Below are 18099 nucleotides of genomic sequence, written 5' to 3'. Positions count from 1 at the left end.
TTGCAGACAAATTAAGAAACACTAAAATCCTGCATAATGGGAGGTTCAGATCTATTTCAGTCTAAATGATACAGCTCCGCTTCCTCAGCTGCACAAAAATATCTGCAGAAATCATGGCCTTTGTTAAAAAAAAAACAAAAAAAAAGAAGGGAATTCTTCCCTGAGCATTAGCACCATAATTAGCAAAACCCTGTTCTGTCCTAGTTATGTAAGATGGCTGTTTTTGTCTTTTGAAATTGGATTACCGCAGGAGAAACCATTTATCTCCAGAAATGGGGAGACTAGGGTTTTTTTTCTCCTAGCGACTTCACTATAAAGTCTCTGGCTCAAAGATATCCTTTGCTATTCAACTCGTGTGCCATACTTACACCCCCCAATAAACATGATTAGCATGGCAGACTGTAAATATGGAAATGAGAGGGGAGATGTGGGGAGAATGTTTATAATGGGAGCTTTGAATGTCACACTAACTCTCCACCCTGCCCATTGTCTGAAAGGTAAGATGAGGGTCACTAATACCCTGTTAAACTTACCCAGATTTTTTTTTCCTTTTATAAAAAGTAATTCATCCATATAATTGTGATTTTGAATGCAAAGGGCTGCAGGACCATCAACCTTTTTACCACTTTAACTGCAATGACGAATGCAGATATATTAAATAGGGAACTCCATGGTACTTCAAGAGTCTCACTAGCTGCCTACAAGCTGGATAACGATGTTGGTTTGGCGTGTGAAAAGTCAGACATGAAGCCAAGAGCTAGGAGAGCTGTAACCGGTGCATTACTGACTTATATATAATGTATGAAACTGAATAAAAAAGTTAATCAGAGTCTATAAAATTGTCTGCAGGGCCCAACTGACATACTTGTGATATCAGCACATTTAATGCATGTTGAAAACCTCAGGAAAACCTCCTAATATCTGTGGTTAAGTTGTGGAAATCTTGGTCCAACATGCCTTTATCTGAATACATTCATGCCCCTTACTGGAACTTCATTAGGTCAGTTTCGACTAAAAGTACCTTTAGTTCCAGATGTTTCTTTCTAGAAAAGTTCCTTTCATAGCTGAGAGCTAAAAGTGAAGTACAGCGAAGAGTAACTTATTATTTAGGGGGTTACAAATTAGGCATGTTGCTGGTTTTTATGGCTGGCATGAAGCCACAAAAAAAATAACATTAAGTGTAATACATCTTATTTCAAAATTGTTAAAATTTAGCGGTTTTTGTTCCTTCGGTGGTTTTCTGCTAATGTCTGACAGTTTTTATCAAGCTTAATAAACTTAGATTTTCCCAAAAAAGCTTTTTGCCCATTTATTGGACCAGACCTTAATGATTTTCTCATTTATATGGCAATCAGTGATTATTATTATTATATGGCTGACTATTGCATTGGTTGACCCATTCCATAACAATGTTATGACCCCACCACGACCATGTTATTTCCCTGCTATGAACAAGTAATGGTCCTCCTATGCTGCTAACATAAACATGCTATGGCAATACATGACTGTGCTATGCACATGCATATGACTCTTCTATTGCCCTGCAATTACTGTGCTATGATTCTCCTTCGACCATGCAAGGGCCCTGCTATGAATATCCTATAAACGTCCTATAATGCAGCTATAAACATGCAAGACCAGGCTATAATCGTACTATGATCCAACTATGACCATGCTATGACCTTCTCACAACTGTAACAATGCAATAACCATAATACAAACATAGTGCGATGCTGCTACGATCCTTTTATGACTAAGCTATGGCCCTGCTTTGGCTAGTCCCACTTTCAGACCCATGAGCTGTTACAATGGAGGGTTAGGAAAGCCTCAATTTCTAGTCTTAATATATGACCCCTCATGTCAAATTAAATGGCCTAAGTTCTAATTTTATTATATAGGTAGCAAAAGAAGTGAGCCAAGAAAGTCAAATAAGGTACAGGTAGTCTAAAAGGACTAATCTAAGCCTGTTGTAGAAAATGTATTGTACTTAAATTTAACTTTCCTGGTAAGTTAAAGTATTCATAAAATCAAATTTGACATATATGTTCTAAATCATGATCCATAAATTCTACAATATTAGATTTTGAATGTATTTTTAAAGGTAATTCAGAGTTTGTAATATCCTAGAAATAATTTTAAGCTTGACAGCTCAGACTGAGTTTGTGCTCTCTGTAAAGGCAAAGCCTGCAGCAATGAATGGTTTGGCACTGCATTGCCAAACATGAAGTATAAAAATTAAACTGAAATGACATGTAAAGCACACAGAAACAGCAAGAACTGTCTTCTTTTGACTACACTACAGAGGTTTAAAACAGGACCTACTCAAAACTGCACTGTAAAATTTTGTAGTTTGTTTATTTTTACATTGATTATTTTCCATTTTTCCCAAAATAGCCAAAGAATGTGCACTCTGAGTCAGCATTACAATTACACTCGTTCTCATTGTATCCTTTTTGCAACATTTTATTACAAAAACATAATCCTTTAAAGAAATTCCTGAGCAAACAGAGAAAAACAGGAAGTCATATTTAAGCACATTAAGACACTTACAGGACCAAGCATGATGCAAAGTCAGGCATGTTTGCCCTGAAGACTATGAGCTCTTTGGGGGGAGGGGCCATCGAGCGGTGTTATCGACATTATAGACGCCTCAGCCTGGAGATAGGCTTCACATCGATCCCCTGATTAATTACTATCTGCAGGCGGCAGCACGGTGAGGAGGACAGAGTGAGACAGGCATAAGGATAGGAGGAAAAGTGAGAGAATGATAGGAAATAAGGATGGGGTGAAAGAGGAGAGTGGATGAAGGATTGGAAGAGTCTAGCTTGTATTATCTATGAATATCAGCCAAAGGCTACAGAGTAGTCTTCGAGGTGGAATATTATTTATTGATACATGGGTAGGCTGGGAAGCTTATCTGAGTTGCAACCACCTCCTAACACTGCCAAGGACAAAATAAAATTTACACATTACTGGGGTGGAAACAACTTGCAAAGACAAGTAGAGGACACTGAAGAATCCACCCATGAATTCCCAGGTGGATGATACACAGCCCTCTGTAAATACCAGTGAAAATAACAACACATAGAATGCTGACATTTATTCCAACCTCAGTTAGCATGCAGAACAGAACTATGAAACATCAAACTCTGGACAAGCAGGCTGAGTGGAACGCTTCAGCAAACATCAGTAAGTCAGTTAGAAGCTACAGCCCAAGCGATAGCCTTCCATTTGGGTCTGTGCTAAAGACTGTTATGTATGTTTGAGCAATATGCAGGGAATCTTCTTTTGTTAAAGCTCACATATTGCATCAATTTGTGCACTAAATCTATGCCGAGAGACCATTTCACATACTGGTTAAATCAAATCAACTAATGTCTAAACAGGGGATTCAGTTGAACAGCGGAATAGATTAAATTTTTCTGCAGAGCCAAATAAGGAACTAGAAGCCCTGTTTAGGTCTGAACTGAGCCAGATGTCTTAACCTAATTATGCCAAATATATATTTTATAAAAATCTGTTAAAGTTAGTTCTGTTCAACTGTAACCTGTCCCTGCCTGAAAAAAGCCTCTCCACAGCATGATGCTGCCACCATCATGTTTAACTGAGGGCATGGTGCTCTGCAAGACATTCAATGCTTTAAAATTCTCCACGAGATTATCTATGACCTTTTGGTGTGTTCCTCAGTCTGGTGCTGTTTGTTAACTAATGTTGCAAACCTCTGAGGCCTTCACACATCTGATACTGAGATTAACTTGCACAAAGGTGGAGTCCATTCACTAAACAGACTTCTGACAGCAATTGATTCCACTGGATTTTATTTAGGGGGCTTCAGGGTGAAGATGACTGAATATAAATGCACACCAAACTTTGGCATTTTAAAAAAAGTTGAAAACAACCACCATTCTTCCACTTTTCACTTATGCCCTACTGTGTGTCGGTTTGTTACATAAAAGTATAATAAAATATAATAGAGTTTGTGGTTATAACGTTACAAAATAAGAGGATCTTTGCATAATATATAAGAAAAAGCTGGCTTCAATGATCTGGAAGTCTGAGGACCTTCTGTGTTCGGGAGTAATATGTTAACCCACTGACTTTCTCCTGGTTGTTTGGCATCCTTGCAACTAATTCAGCATACAACCTTACTCTGAAGGGCATCATGCAAACAGCTGCTTGCCTCTGCAGGTTCATCTCAGGATCTTAGCAGTTCAAAATAAATACTTGTGTTATTCTGTAATTGTGAATGTTTGTAGAAAATAATGAAAATTCTGTCAAAAAATACAGAAATGTATGTTCCAGCAGTATTGCCTATCCCTGGGTGGCATTGTAAAATCCTGTAAAATTGTCTGACAAAATGATTTCCAGCCTGCAACCGCTCGACAGACGGAAACATTCCAACCTGGTAATGACTCAAACTATACTGGCTACATCACAGCATTTATTTAAAAAAAAAAGAGATAACCGTGACCTGACAGATTGTATTGCCAAATGAGAATCCACCAGAACTCTTATCGAATATTGAAAAAGAAACGAGATACGCAACCTTTATCAGACTAAACAAAGACGCTGACAAAGGATCTTCTCCAGCCTACTAGACCTAAACTTATTCAGAAGCATCAGAGCTTTAAACAAATTTTCTCCAGCATTCTGTAAAAAACTGAGGATGCAGGTAATGGATGCTGCAGAGACTGTTCACTGTTTGCTCCTAACTCAACCTAACCTCACTGAAGTCGGCTGCTGCTCGTACACTCACTGACATTTATCATGCATCCCAAACTGCACTAAAAAACACACAGGAGACCAGTCGGGAGCTTGTCAGACTCATTCATGTAGCGTAATGTCACTAGCCTGTACATATTTCTGCTGCAACAGCATCACAACTGCAACTTATTGTGGTTACTTGGGATTAAAACATTAGTATTTAACTAGAAAATTTCGGAAGAAATTTAGACGGGGCCTGCCTCTTGGTGCGTGCTTCTGGGACCGCAAAGTTTCTCTGGCCGTTATTTAATAATCATTATGTATGCAATAATCACCTTAAAAAATTACTAGTAACTCTGGAAGACTGAGGCTTTTATTTAGAAATTTTCAGTAAGCCTTATTTTAAGAGGCCAACACTGGGTGAGCTCCAACATTAGTGTGAAGCCCAGTCCTGAAATGATCTATTGTTTAAAATGCAAAGGCTTTTATTTTGTAGAGCATGCTTTGTGTTATTTTGAAAGTCCAGCATGGTTGTCCCTTCAGGCCTGAGTTAGTTCCATTAGTTAAATAGAACCCGCTTGCTATTTAAAAATCATTTTCTATGCACTTGTCAGCTCACACAATTCATAGTAACTATGGAAGGTGTGGGCTTTTATTTTGGAAGTTTCAGTAAGCCTGTTTCAATGGACCAGTATAGTCCCATTCCCATCAGTAGAGGAGCTCCAACAGTAGTGTGAAGCCCACTCCTGCAATCATCTATTGTTTAAAGGCTTTTATTTTGTAGAGCATGTTTTGTCTTATTTTGAAAATCAAGCATGGTTGTCCTTTCAGGTCCGGGTTATTTCTATTAGTTATATAGAACAAGCTTGCTATTCTAAAACCATTGTGTATGTTATTATAAGCTTTAAATAATCATTAGTAAGCATGGAGGGTTGATGAAAGAAATTGACCTTTAGGGTCAATCACTGTTGTCTGGGTGTTGGAACAGCAGTACATGCTGTTTAAGTATCCCACAGAACATGGCCGCCATGTAGTTGCCTCCTATGAAGATGGTCAAAGGGTTAGAGGTCGGGTCATGTTTAAGCCATAGAAATGACTGAAAATCAATGAAAGTCAATGCAAAGTCCTCAGAAAGATAGTAATCCATGTATGTGTATATGTCTGTGTGTGTCTGTGTGTGGGTGTGTGTCTGTGTGTGTGTGTGTGTGTGTGTGTGGGTGTGTGTCCCAGTGTGAGACACAGAGCGGCAGAAAGAAAGACAGAATCCCATCCAGACATATACAGTAGGAGATACACAGAGCTATAAATAGAACAGTGAGGAATGAATCAGCCAATCAGCAAAGAGCACCTCACTCTGTGTCTCCCCTGGTCTAGGCTTTATAACATGGAGGCGCATGCTCCCGAACGACTGGCCATAACTCGGAAACCGTAGGGGCGATCGATGTCATTCTTGGACCGTTTTTATCAGAACGGACAGGGGAACGATAATATTCATCCTTTATTTTTGAAAATATAATAATAAAGGCACAACACAAGGTGAAAAGAGAGGCAAAATGGAGAAAAAGACAAAAATGCCTGAATATGCTCCTAAACAAAGTCTAATATCTCGGAAACCGTACATGGTATTTGACATTTTTTTAAACTGTGGGCGACAGCTATCCCTCGTCCCCAATCATGGAGATTTTCATAGCACTATGTCATTCACAGTATAAAATAGGATGATGGAAAGAAATGGTGTCACTCATGGATTACTGGTCAAACTCATTGAAAATACATGGGAGGCCTACAGAATTCCTGTGAGTCTTGGCGATCGAGGGAGTTTTGACAGAAATCTACGAAACCTAGAACAATTTTAAAGTTATTGTGTGAAAGCAGAGGCCCGGCCCTACAAACTGACTGAAAATTGTGACTTTAGAGCGAAATTTGTGGCCGTGAGTGCCAGTTAAAAATATTTTTTCCTGAAAAAATCCCCTCTTTCTACACTCTAGTAACTGCCATCTCCACTGTTAGAGTGTGATTTTGTCGCAAACGTTGTGTCGCTTGAAGTCTAATTTTAGAGAAACCGTAGCAGTTATCAACAAACCGTTTTCATTTCTGAAGAGCCGGCGGATTTTTCTACAAACTGAAAGTCAAACTGTGTTTCTAGGTGAAAGTATGGCGATACAGTAGAGCCTCAAAAACAGTGAATTTTGAGGATTCCTCCACCCCTGACTCCATTCATTCCTATGGGGATTTTGGGGGGGCGGTTTTTCGTTAATTACGTCGCCATGGTAACTCGAAACGCCAATAAAAGTGATAGCACACCTCCCGGGACCGAGCCGGACGTTTTGATATATATATTGTGGGGGTGCACGCTGCGGTTCGGGCCGCATTAATCTGGATGGAAGAAAAATAATAAAGAATCCAGTTTAGAGGTGAATAGTAATAGGTGCCTCCATGCTTTGCAATGCATTCAATGCCTCCTATGCATTGCTATGGCAGGCCCCAATGACGATTGTTTCTTAATCCTGTTATTTCTGCCATTAAGTTAAGTTAAAATTTCCACACCTGATTAAATCTAAAGCTCCTTTTTTCGTCAATATGGACACATTCTGGTAGGGAATGAACTCATAAAGCAACCAAGACCCCTTGTAGTGCACATGCAGCTATGATTATTGTGCATTTCCTGTGACAGAGAACATATAACATAGAATAAAACTGACAGAAACATACTAAGTGAATAAGCAGAAAGGACATTCCGAGCCAAAAGAGACTCAATAGAAAGCAAAGATTTTACATTGCTATAAATCTTTTAAGAAGAGTATAAGTTACAGTTTAGATAAAATGCCAGTTTTAGTGAAATTTTGAGCTTTAGGTGCTGTGTAAGAGGACCCTAAAGGGATTTTCTATTTTTCTGTTTCAGAAAAAAATTCAAATGTTATCATAGTACAGAGATAACCAGAGTAACAACAAGACAGAGTTTGTAAAATATGTTGTTTAATTTCCAAACCAACAATTACTTTGTAAACAATTCTACAAAATCCTTCCACTGCTGTGTGAAACACTCATTGTTAGATGGTTAGGTGGTATAACCAGTTATTAAGGATTAGGAAGTAATACTTTTCACATAGGGCAAGGTTGGTTTGGATAACCTTTTCCATCATTAAAGCACAAATCATGATTTGAAAAATGCATTTTATGTTTTAAGGTGGCATATATTTTTCCCACTGTATAGTGATAAAATTAATCAATGATATTAGATAAAAGCAGAATCATTTAGCTCATCCATTTGCATCAGCAAGGGATGAAAAAGCCTTTTCTTTAATATATCATGGGCAAAACTTGCAAGAAATTGTGGCTTATTCAGTCAGTTCTGTTGCTAATCTATTCTGACAGGTAAGATGCTTAAAGACTGGGAGGGAGAGTTTCACTCTCCAAAGGTGGCATAAAGAGAAAAATAAAGAGGAAACAAATAGAAAAGAAAGCAGGAAAGAGATCAGACTTCTGTCACAGATGTGAAGACAAACAATGGAGAAAAAACGGGAAAAATCTCCGGTTGGTAATAAGGTGACTGGTACTCTCCCTACCTCTCTGAGCTGAGACAACAATAGCAAATTGCGTGTGTGTGTGTGTGTGTGTCTGTGTCTGTGTGTGTGAGTGTGTGTGTGAGTGTGTGTGTGTGTGTGTGTGTGTGCACTTTTCCATTCTCACTGACCTGAAAAGTTCTGTTAATGCTGGATCCACAGCCACTGAGGGCGAAGCAGAGAGATGGAGAGAATCATTATGAAACAACACTTGACTCCAGTTGAACACACGGGCCATGACACATAAAAAGGACCTGCTGAAATGTTGATCTCTGTGACTTCTCGTCTACGTAAGTTTCCCATGAAATAAATTAGCTGTGAAACAATTAAAGCTGAAATAATGGGAGAAATAGTCAGTCAACATCTGATAAACGATGCTCCATTTTAATGTTAAAAATGTATATTTTGATTACTTTTCAGTTTCTATAGAAATATTCTGTATGACTAGTCTAGATTAAATACCTTTTCATGCATTAGCATGTACTACAGACTATTTAGTACAACTAAATCATTTTTCTTTTTTGTCCTTTTTAATTTACCACAAAGTTTTAAATATTTAAACTTTAACCCAAAACGTTTGAATAAAAATATTCTGCATGAAATATTCATGTTTTCTAAAGTTTTTAAATGTTTTTAAAATATATTAAAAAAGGTTACAAATAGTATCTAAACAAGGCAACACATTATGAGTACTTATAAGAGAAGCATAACTTGGTGGGTTACAGAAAAGTAGAAACTAGTCAAATTTAGTGATATATGTAAGCATCCACATTTAACAAGATATTGTTGGGCACTGAATACAAGATGCCTCCTAGATATCATGAGGGGTGAAGTTCAGTTTGTATTCTAAAAAGGGCTATTTTTCAGCATGAATCATAATTACCAAGAACTGTGTGACAACTCTTTCCTGGCAACCCTTATGATAAACCCTTACAAATGTAAATCTCGCTTGTAAAAGTAGAGATGACGCCGCCTCAACACAATATCTCTGGAACATTATGAGGAACATAACTTAGTTTCACAGTGTGAATATGAATACCAGAGAGCAAACATAAAGTCTGGCTGTGTCTAAAATGACCTATAATAGCAGTATGCTTCATGGATTGACATCTTGCCGGATGACTGTGTAATTTTTGAAATTTTAAACGTTATATATGCTATTTTGTTAATAGTTTTAGTTCAATAATGCGGTGACATGAAACATTTTTATTTTCATTTTTTATAAACTTATACGATCTAAACTCACAATTTCTTTCATTTTGGTCAAAGATGTTAAATGCTTTAACATGCAAGCCATAACGAATCAGAAGAACCATCATTTCAACTTGTGAGAGCGTCCGGAACAGCCTTTTCACGTTTCATTTAATTTTATAAACTTAAAAAAAGAATGCATTTTCTCAGCTTAGTCAAAACATATAAGGGAGGCATTGATTTGTGAGCTGAAAGTGAAAGGTACTTGTTCAATGAAAGCCCTCACTTTGTTTTGATTTGCAGTGCATGTCCCTGTGATTGCTGCCAATGTTTTATTCTAAACAAGGCTTTTAAAAGGTGGACTTCTGTTGCTGTTAGATGCATATAAAGTGAAGATAAAGGAGTGAGCAGTGAGTGAAAGCAACTGAAGTGTAACTGTTCAGGATCTGTGTGTGTTTGTGTGCATGTGTGTGTGTGCATGTGTGTGTGTTGGGGGAGTGAAGGTCACCCTGTATTGAGGTGTGTGTTTCTGTGTGTATCTGTGCAGTATACCTTTGGAGCGTGTGCGATGGCGCTTATCGTCTGCATCCACCTCCATCTGAAGAAAAAGCACAAACAAGCTGTTCAACACAACAGACAGCGCGGTGAAATTATCTTTAATTTGGATACATGTTCTCTCAGGTTCAGAGTGCTATTTCCACACTGTCAAACATTTCAGTTCCCACCTGATGTGCCAGAAGGTTTCATGTAGATGAGTGATGGGCAGCATTAGTGTGAATGATTAAAGTGATTTAGAGACTGAGCAGCTGATTCTTCTTGTTTTATTTTCTTACTGGATAAATGTAACGAGAAAAGGCTTTTTTGTGAGCCCGTCTGATGAACTCATAGGAACCTAGTGAGCATTAGATATGATTTCAGTAATGAATGTAGTACATACTATCACATTACATTCTGATTATCTCTTACTGATTTAAACTCTATTTACATTAACAAGTAAAAACATGTAAGAGGCCTGACTCAAATGTGTAAATCATGCAAAATGAGAGTACTAACCACCATTTCTAAGCACATTTTTAACCTGATTCATGGTGTAAACATCAAAAATGTTTTCCCATTATTTAATGTCATCATTGCTTTGGCTACTGGAATGCTCATAACCCTTGAACATTTCCCCATTCTGTCAAGTAACAACCACAAATTTTTATGTATTAAATGTCTCCATATCTTTATCCCTGACCTGTCTGCTCTTGGTCTTCATTATGCTGTTTGGTCACAATTGTTCTTTACCTGTCAGAATATGACATTTTTGGACTTAGTTTGTGGCTTTGTGTTAACTTTTGTTTAGTTGTTTCCATTTTGGGTTTGGCATCATGTTTATTAGTTCTTTTCCTCCCTCTACCACCTCCTAGTGTGTGTTTTCTTCCTCTCGCTCTTAGTTCCTTTTGTGGTTGCTTTCTTATTACTTTGTGTGGTATTATTATTATTATTATTATTATTCGTCCTTGGATTCTCATTTAGTATCTAAGTTGCTTAGTCTGTGTTTTCTGTTTATTGTTTACTATTAGTCTTTTCACTCTTCCTCAGCCTTTGTGTTTGTTTCACCTGTTCCTTCTGCCTCCCTGCCTCCTTGTCACACCTGTTCCCCGTTCCTTTGATTACCTGCCTTTGTTATCCCACAGTATATTAGTTGGTTTGGTGTCTTTGTTTGTCGCTGGTTCCTTGTGTTCATCACTACCCCGTTCCCTACCATGACTATGCTTTGTTTTTGCTTCGCTTGGAAACCAAGCTACGTTTTTGCCTTGAATAACCTGAAGAGTTCATGTAAGTTTGGACTGTACTTATGCTTCATACCTGCAGTGTGTTTTGCAATGTTTTTGCTCTCACCTTGCAACCTCTAAATAAACGAGGATAAATTCAGATGCGCCTCCCAAGCTCTTGTCTGCACTTTGGTCCGACCCAAAGCCCCATCATGACATTACCAAACTTCAAACAAACTTCTCAGGGCAATTGGTTGCATCAGATTTTATTTGCAGCTATCAGCTTTGGACACCAAACTCATGACATTTTTATTTGCAAAAGAAATTGGAAAACAATTAATCACACGAGCAAATGTATTACTCGATCACATAAAATCACAATAAAGCACACTGAACTTTGTGGTTGTAACATAACAAAATGGGGAAAGGTTTTGCAATGCACTGTATTTCAGGCCGTCCAAAATTGCGATCATATTGCTCAGGTCAGGGATGAACAAGAGAAAACATTTAAGTGAAGGTTTTGCTGGTTGAACCGCATCACAAACCCAGACACAATGATCAAGAAGAGGTATTTAGTCTCAATGTATACTTATTAATTTTTGGCCATACTTGATTTCTTTTTTGTTAGTTACTAACTTTGTTTGATATCTACAAATCACATATTTTCAAACATATTTTATATTCAATCTGTATTTAGTGGTTGTGTTGAAGTCTTTTTAATCTAGAAAATGTGCCCCTGGAATCTTCAATACCACTGGGTGCCAAACATCTTTCTTCTACTCAGAAAGTATCAGCTTCTCTCCTAAAAGTCAATAAATTATTCCCCAAAGTCTCTGTGGTGTCATTAGGAAGGTTCACTCCTTCGGATCGACACGCCAGCCTTCTTTTAAATATACTCCGATTAAGTAGATTGACCTACAGCATCCCAGTGGAGAAGTTTTGGATATGATGGTCTAGAACTCGCAAAAGATTTATTATCACTCTCAGCGTTTTTGAGAAACGTGGAAAGAGCTTAATGATGTGAGTGGCAAGAAGGCGATCTGGGGATCTTTTACTTCTAACAAATATATCATGGAAGTATCCTGACAAATTGTATAGCAATTTTTGGAGTACACAAATCCACTTTTAATACTTATGTTTTTATCCTGTTTTGTCTCCTTATTCTTAAGAAGAAATCAGAATCATGCAAAGCGGATATGGGAAGGTCAAAGCTTTACAAAAACCAGAAACCACAAAATTCCACAGAGACTCATATTTTGCCAGAGCTGATGAACTGACTAATAGAGAAGTTTGGGAATTGCCTAAAAAATCTTCACTGTTAACCCTATTCCAAAAAGGGGTAATTTTATGAATATTCATATTTGACATTTTATTTCATGTCTATTTGGCTGAAATAATGCCAGAATCAATTTTCATTTGGCATTTTTTCTTGCATGTGTCCAAGTAATCATTCAATTCAATTCAAAATTCAAATTCAAAAAATACTTTGTTAATCCCAAAGGGAAATTAAATGTTGTTGTAGCTCATTATGAAGGTTTCTTCAAAGAGCCGTTGTAGATGCTGATGGCTGTGGGCAGGAAGGATCTCCTGTAGCGCTCCGTCTTACAGCAGATCTGAAGAAGCCTTTGACTGAAGACACTTTGTTGTTGTAGGACAGTCTCATGAAGAGGAAGCTCAGGGTTCTCCATAATGTTCTTCATTTTATGAAGACTCCTTCATTGCACCATGATCTCCAGATGTTCCAGAGGAGTCCCCAGAACAGAGCCAGCCTTTTTTATCAGCTTGTTAAGCTTTTTTAAGTCCCTGGCTCTGATGCTGCTTCCCCAGCAGATGATGGCAGAAGAGATCACACTTTCCACAACAGACTTATAGAAGACATGCAGCATCTTGCTGCAAGCACAAAAGGACCTATGCTTCCTCAAGAAGTACAGTCTGCTCTGTCCCTTCTTGTAGAGCTTATAAGCTTATTGATAAATTAATTCAGTAATTTTACAGATCTTACAGAACAAGTTTATGACCAACAGAATTTGCACTTTCAAGCTATTTTTACACAATAGTAAGCATTGTCCTGTCATTTTTATTATTGTCAGACCTACATATCTCTTTTAGATGTATGTTTATCACCTTAGCAACAGATCATAAATTGTGAAGGAACACCTCTGAACATTTTTCTGTTATTTCCAGATGCCTCTAAATATTCATGCTTGCCAACATTGGATGATGGCAGGGGCCGTGTTTGGATGTCTCGTTTTATTAAACATGATTTATTAACGCCATACTTGCTTTACTGTAGAACCTCTCAGTCCTAATGGTGCGTTTCTTTATGAATGCCTACAAATGTTTCAATAAGAGAAAAAAATAAATAAATAAATAAACGCAAGGATAGCTTGTAAATCTGAATGTAGAAAAGAGGGAGTAACATACAGGATTTTGGTGATGGCAAAGGGTCTGAGGAAGCCCATATCATCACCGCTGCACCATCATGGTTGACAATTAATGTCATGTGTTTCTGCTGATATACTGTGCCTTTAAAAAAAAAAAAAAACAAGGGACTGAGGATTGTGGACAAACATCCCTACTTTTGTCCACATTTGGACAAAATTTGTTTTAGATGTACCATTGCAGACCTAATAAAGATGACATATACTTTGTAGAGAAAGAGAATGCTAACTGTCTCATGTTGAGTCTGAGATTGATCTCTTGTGTTTCTTCCAGTTTGACCTTGGAGTGGCAGGTGTCCCAAATGTGTTCCTCTTGTGAACAATCTTTTGTGCTGTTGAATGATGAATTTTAGCATTGTTTGTTCCAGTTCAAGTACATTTATCATAACCCCTTTTCCAATGGGCAGAAGTGATTGTACCTCTTTAGCATGTCTAATCCATGTTACAGCACATAAAGGTTTTGTTGCAATTTAATGCAATTATCTTTTAAAGCAATGGTCCAGGATCACTTGGGACAAACATTTTACAAGATTTTGAAGGGTACATTTTAAAATGTTTTTGGTTTTAACCCATTGTTTTTTCCTAAATTAAATTAATTTCAATGATCAAGCAGCTCCCTTGAATAAAAAAGATGAGAATGTTATAGCAGCATTTCAAACCTTCTTTGCATCTAATGGGAAACAGGACGCAACTGCTGTGGTTAAAAAGGGAAATTTGGGTTTACCAGTTCCCATGAGACTATATTTGGTTTGAATGAATTAAAATGAACTGAAAGGTGAGAGAAAAACAAAAGAAGTCTAGCCCTGTTAGATTCAAAGACAACAGCTGCTGTAGATTTAAATAAAACTTTGTTAGAGTGCACTGTCACATACCAGTCCTAATTTTGTAACTAGGTCAGTTTCAGTAAATCCAGCTGAATGGGAAAACAACAGCAACAATAACAGCAAAAAATTATTCGCCTCTGCTTTCTTGTCAGAGCTGGGCCTTGGAAACCTGCAGGCCTCTGACGTGACTCATGGCTCTGCGGCTCACCGTATGTTGTAGCCCTTCATACCCTGTCTGGCTTTTGCAGTCTCTTAGGACCCCATGAAAAAAGGCACAGCTGTAATGAAGGTTAGTCTGCTTATTGAGGATTAGTTGAGGCCCACTCCTTCCCCCATCTGTGTCTCAATTAGACCCCTGGATCAATGGCTCTATATGCTGAGATGAATAAACACACAGTTATGTTGATCCCACAGCTCCAAGAGGTATATGGATGATAAAATCTGCACAATTTTGTTTTTCTTAATTAGCTTTAGTCATTATTATCCTGACATATACATTCTTATAAGAATTTAGGAATTAAAAATAGCTAAGGACAACTTTATTTAACATTTTTATGGGAGCTTTATACTCAGTGTTAATGAAATAAGAGCTTTACAATGGCAATATTCTGGGTTTTATTTAAGGCTGTCAGAGTAGAGGGGGCTTAGTACAGATGCACACCCCACTTTTTAGATTGGTTGTAAAAAATCCAGAAAATAAGTACCATTTAGGTTTTACCTTATAATTATGCACTACTTTCTGTTGCTATATCACTTATAATCTGTATATACATTGACATACGCTGCTGTAAAAGACAAAACAATAATTTTTGTTCTCACTGTCTGACATTAAATCAAACCAAACATCATATAGGTCAGGCAAGATTATTACAAATATTTATATTTACTAAATACCAGAAATAATCAGACGTGTTATACTTTTTTATAAGTTTCCACAACAGTCATTTCTACTTAATGTCCTTTTAATATGATAGGAATAATAAATAAATATAAATAAAAATAAGCTATTTCCAAAACTATAAAGAAAATGGCCAAAACATTTTAGATAGTATTAATGTATTCTGAAGACTTATTAAATTATAATGCTGACTGACTTTTTAATTATATTGCTGCACATCTTTGCAACCATTAATTTATACTTGTGTGGAATTATTTACCGTTTCATGACCTCCCCCTTTAGTTATTTAAAACTGCAGCAGACAGAATAAATGAACCTCCAGGACATTATGTTCTACTTTACCTTTAAATCTATGCAACGGTCAGAACATCTTTACATGTTTTAAATTAGCATGTTTATTATGTTTTATCCATGACGCTATACCATGTAATTTATGTTTCCTAAAGATTATTTACATTCTAAAGACTCCTATAAAGTCACTGAGATGATGCAAACAGCAGTTGTTTAAATACCATGTTTGTTTGCTCTGATCAAAGACTGCATCAATAGAAAATAAAATGTAAATTAAAATAGCTTTGTTTATTATTAGTAGGTCTTCAGAGTTTATATGGAATGCCTTCAATAAAAAAGTTTTAATTTTGATTGAAAACAATGTAGATTTTACTAGGAATTAAACATTATTAAAAATGCAGTGATCATTGCATTATACACTAAGACATGGTATAAGTATTTATTCATGCGATAATGAGGGGGCTGGGGCACTCAGACATCAGCCACAGCAAGTCGCATCATTATCAGCTTCCCCTTGTCCTCTGTATGATGTTTTGGGAGAATGTGTTTCAGTCATGTGGCTCCAAGCTCCACCCTAAGTCACACACATGCTCACATTAACAGGGTGGTGTTCTGCACAGAGCTGCAGTGCAAAACTGCACAGGCATTATCGAATTTCACTGCAAACACATATTTACACCATGCATTGTGTAGTGACAGCAAACACGTGTGCCCGAGCGATGCTAAGTGCATCTGAATTAGTGTGAAGGGTTGTGGCAATAGCATCTGAGTGGCTGCTGAGCGAGAAAGAGGGTAAAAGTGATGGAGGCTTACAGGCTAAAATTTGGCACTGATTCCTAAATACTATGGAAAATGGCTGTGGTTGGTTGGGTGAGGGCAGCTGTGCAGCGCTCAGAAACGATTAGAGCGAGAAAAGCTGTGATTTAACACAATCAAACTATTTATCAGCTGGCCTGGTGATGACAAAAAGCTGCTGTGGTGAAGGCTTTTTACTTAGGATGTATACAGCACCTTCAATACGTGTTTAAAACCCTTTTTCACATTTATTCATGTGAAAACCACAAACTTCAATGTATTTTATTGAAATGTTGTGTAATAAACCAAAACAAAGTAGCTAGGTTGAAAAAAGAAAATAAAATGATAAAAGCTCAATCCAACTGGAAGGAAAGCATTTGCAAGCAGCTGTCTGTATATTCTAGAAAATCTAGATCATTACCGCAACCTTGCAATTTCAAATAGACTGCCAATATTTCCAAATTCAACATGTTCCATAACAAACACTTGTTCAATACTTAAAAGGATATAATAGAGAAATTGTGCTGTACTCCATTCAGCCTTCCTGTTATCTGCTTTAAATCTTGCTCTCCTTGGTTTATACATGTCTCGGTATATCTAAAGAACAAGATTCCTTTAGAATATTTTTTCTGACTCAGCTGATTCCAGGCATCAGATTTGCTTGGTGTATGTCTAGTGAAGCGCTATGGTCATGTGGGTGTTTTGAAATAAAATTTCATTTAGCCATTATGTGCCAATAAACAAAGATTGGGTTGGTGTGAAATTATTCCAAAAACATTATCCAGTTGGTTTTTATAAACATTTATCCCAAAAAAGGTATTTCCATCTAAAAATTCCTTTCTATCAAGAAAAAAGAATGGGTTGGAAAATTGCTAATTTTTCTTGAGTTCCACTGCTTTTTTTCCCTCATGTCCAATATATATATATATATATATATATATATATATATATTTTGCCATTATATATGTTGACTAAGGCAAGGCTACTGTTCTGATTTACTTTTGATTAAATTCATCTGATTTTCTTTGACAAGTTGCACGGCAGCGGTTGGTCGTTGAATAAACTCTGAACCTGAGAAATGTGAGTGTAAGTGAACTGTGGAAGCTGAAGCGGGTCAGGTGTGCAGACAGGAACATCTACCTGAAATGTTTTGGGCTTCAGACAGCTCTTTGGTCCCAGCTTCTTCTGCCACCGTGATGTATTGGCGTTCAGCTTTAGATGAACGGCTCACCAAGTTTCCTCCAAACTCATTTTCTACACAGGGGGGAGGAAGTAGACAGAGAGCATGCATCATTAAAATCATTCCCAGAACAATCACATTCATGCACAGCCATGACAGGATTTTAAATTTCCTCCACTGCTTTGACTCCAGGCTCATGAATAGTCATATAGCGTCAGCTATGCGGCACGCGGCAGAGCGAACACGGATTTCCGCCATAACGATGGCCGCGTGTCGTGTGCAAAAGGCTTGGCAACATGGGGTAATTAGCTAGATCTATCATCTGCTGCAGGAAGTGGGGGACAAATATAGCTAATGATCCATGCCTGCCTCCATGATTTCTCTCCTCAGCTCTCCATCCTTCGCTGAGCTGGAGGAGCAAACATGAAGCAGGAGAAAGAAAAGGTGGGGGTTGA

General features: G+C 37.5%; 1 protein-coding gene across 6 annotated transcripts in view; it reads right to left on the bottom strand.

Annotated features, from left to right (window-relative positions):
- The window catches only part of myt1lb (myelin transcription factor 1-like, b), a 152605-nt gene that overhangs the window by 90887 nt on the left and 43619 nt on the right, over nucleotides 1-18099 (bottom strand). For all 6 annotated transcript variants that reach the window (XM_047344874.1, XM_047344875.1, XM_047344869.1 and 3 more), the window contains exons 2-4: nucleotides 17605-17718; nucleotides 10011-10056; nucleotides 8399-8432 (exon numbers count right to left, since the gene is read on the bottom strand). In XM_047344874.1, coding sequence (XP_047200830.1) covers nucleotides 8399-8432; nucleotides 10011-10056 — 80 coding nt within the window. In that variant the 5' untranslated portion in view covers nucleotides 17605-17718. The remainder of the gene's footprint in view (nucleotides 1-8398; nucleotides 8433-10010; nucleotides 10057-17604; nucleotides 17719-18099) is intronic.

This window comes from Girardinichthys multiradiatus, chromosome 19 (genome assembly GCF_021462225.1).
Source record: "Girardinichthys multiradiatus isolate DD_20200921_A chromosome 19, DD_fGirMul_XY1, whole genome shotgun sequence".
NCBI lineage: Eukaryota > Metazoa > Chordata > Actinopteri > Cyprinodontiformes > Goodeidae > Girardinichthys > Girardinichthys multiradiatus.
The sequence above is the reverse complement of the archived record's forward strand: the minus strand, read 5'-3'. Positions and strand labels throughout refer to the sequence as shown.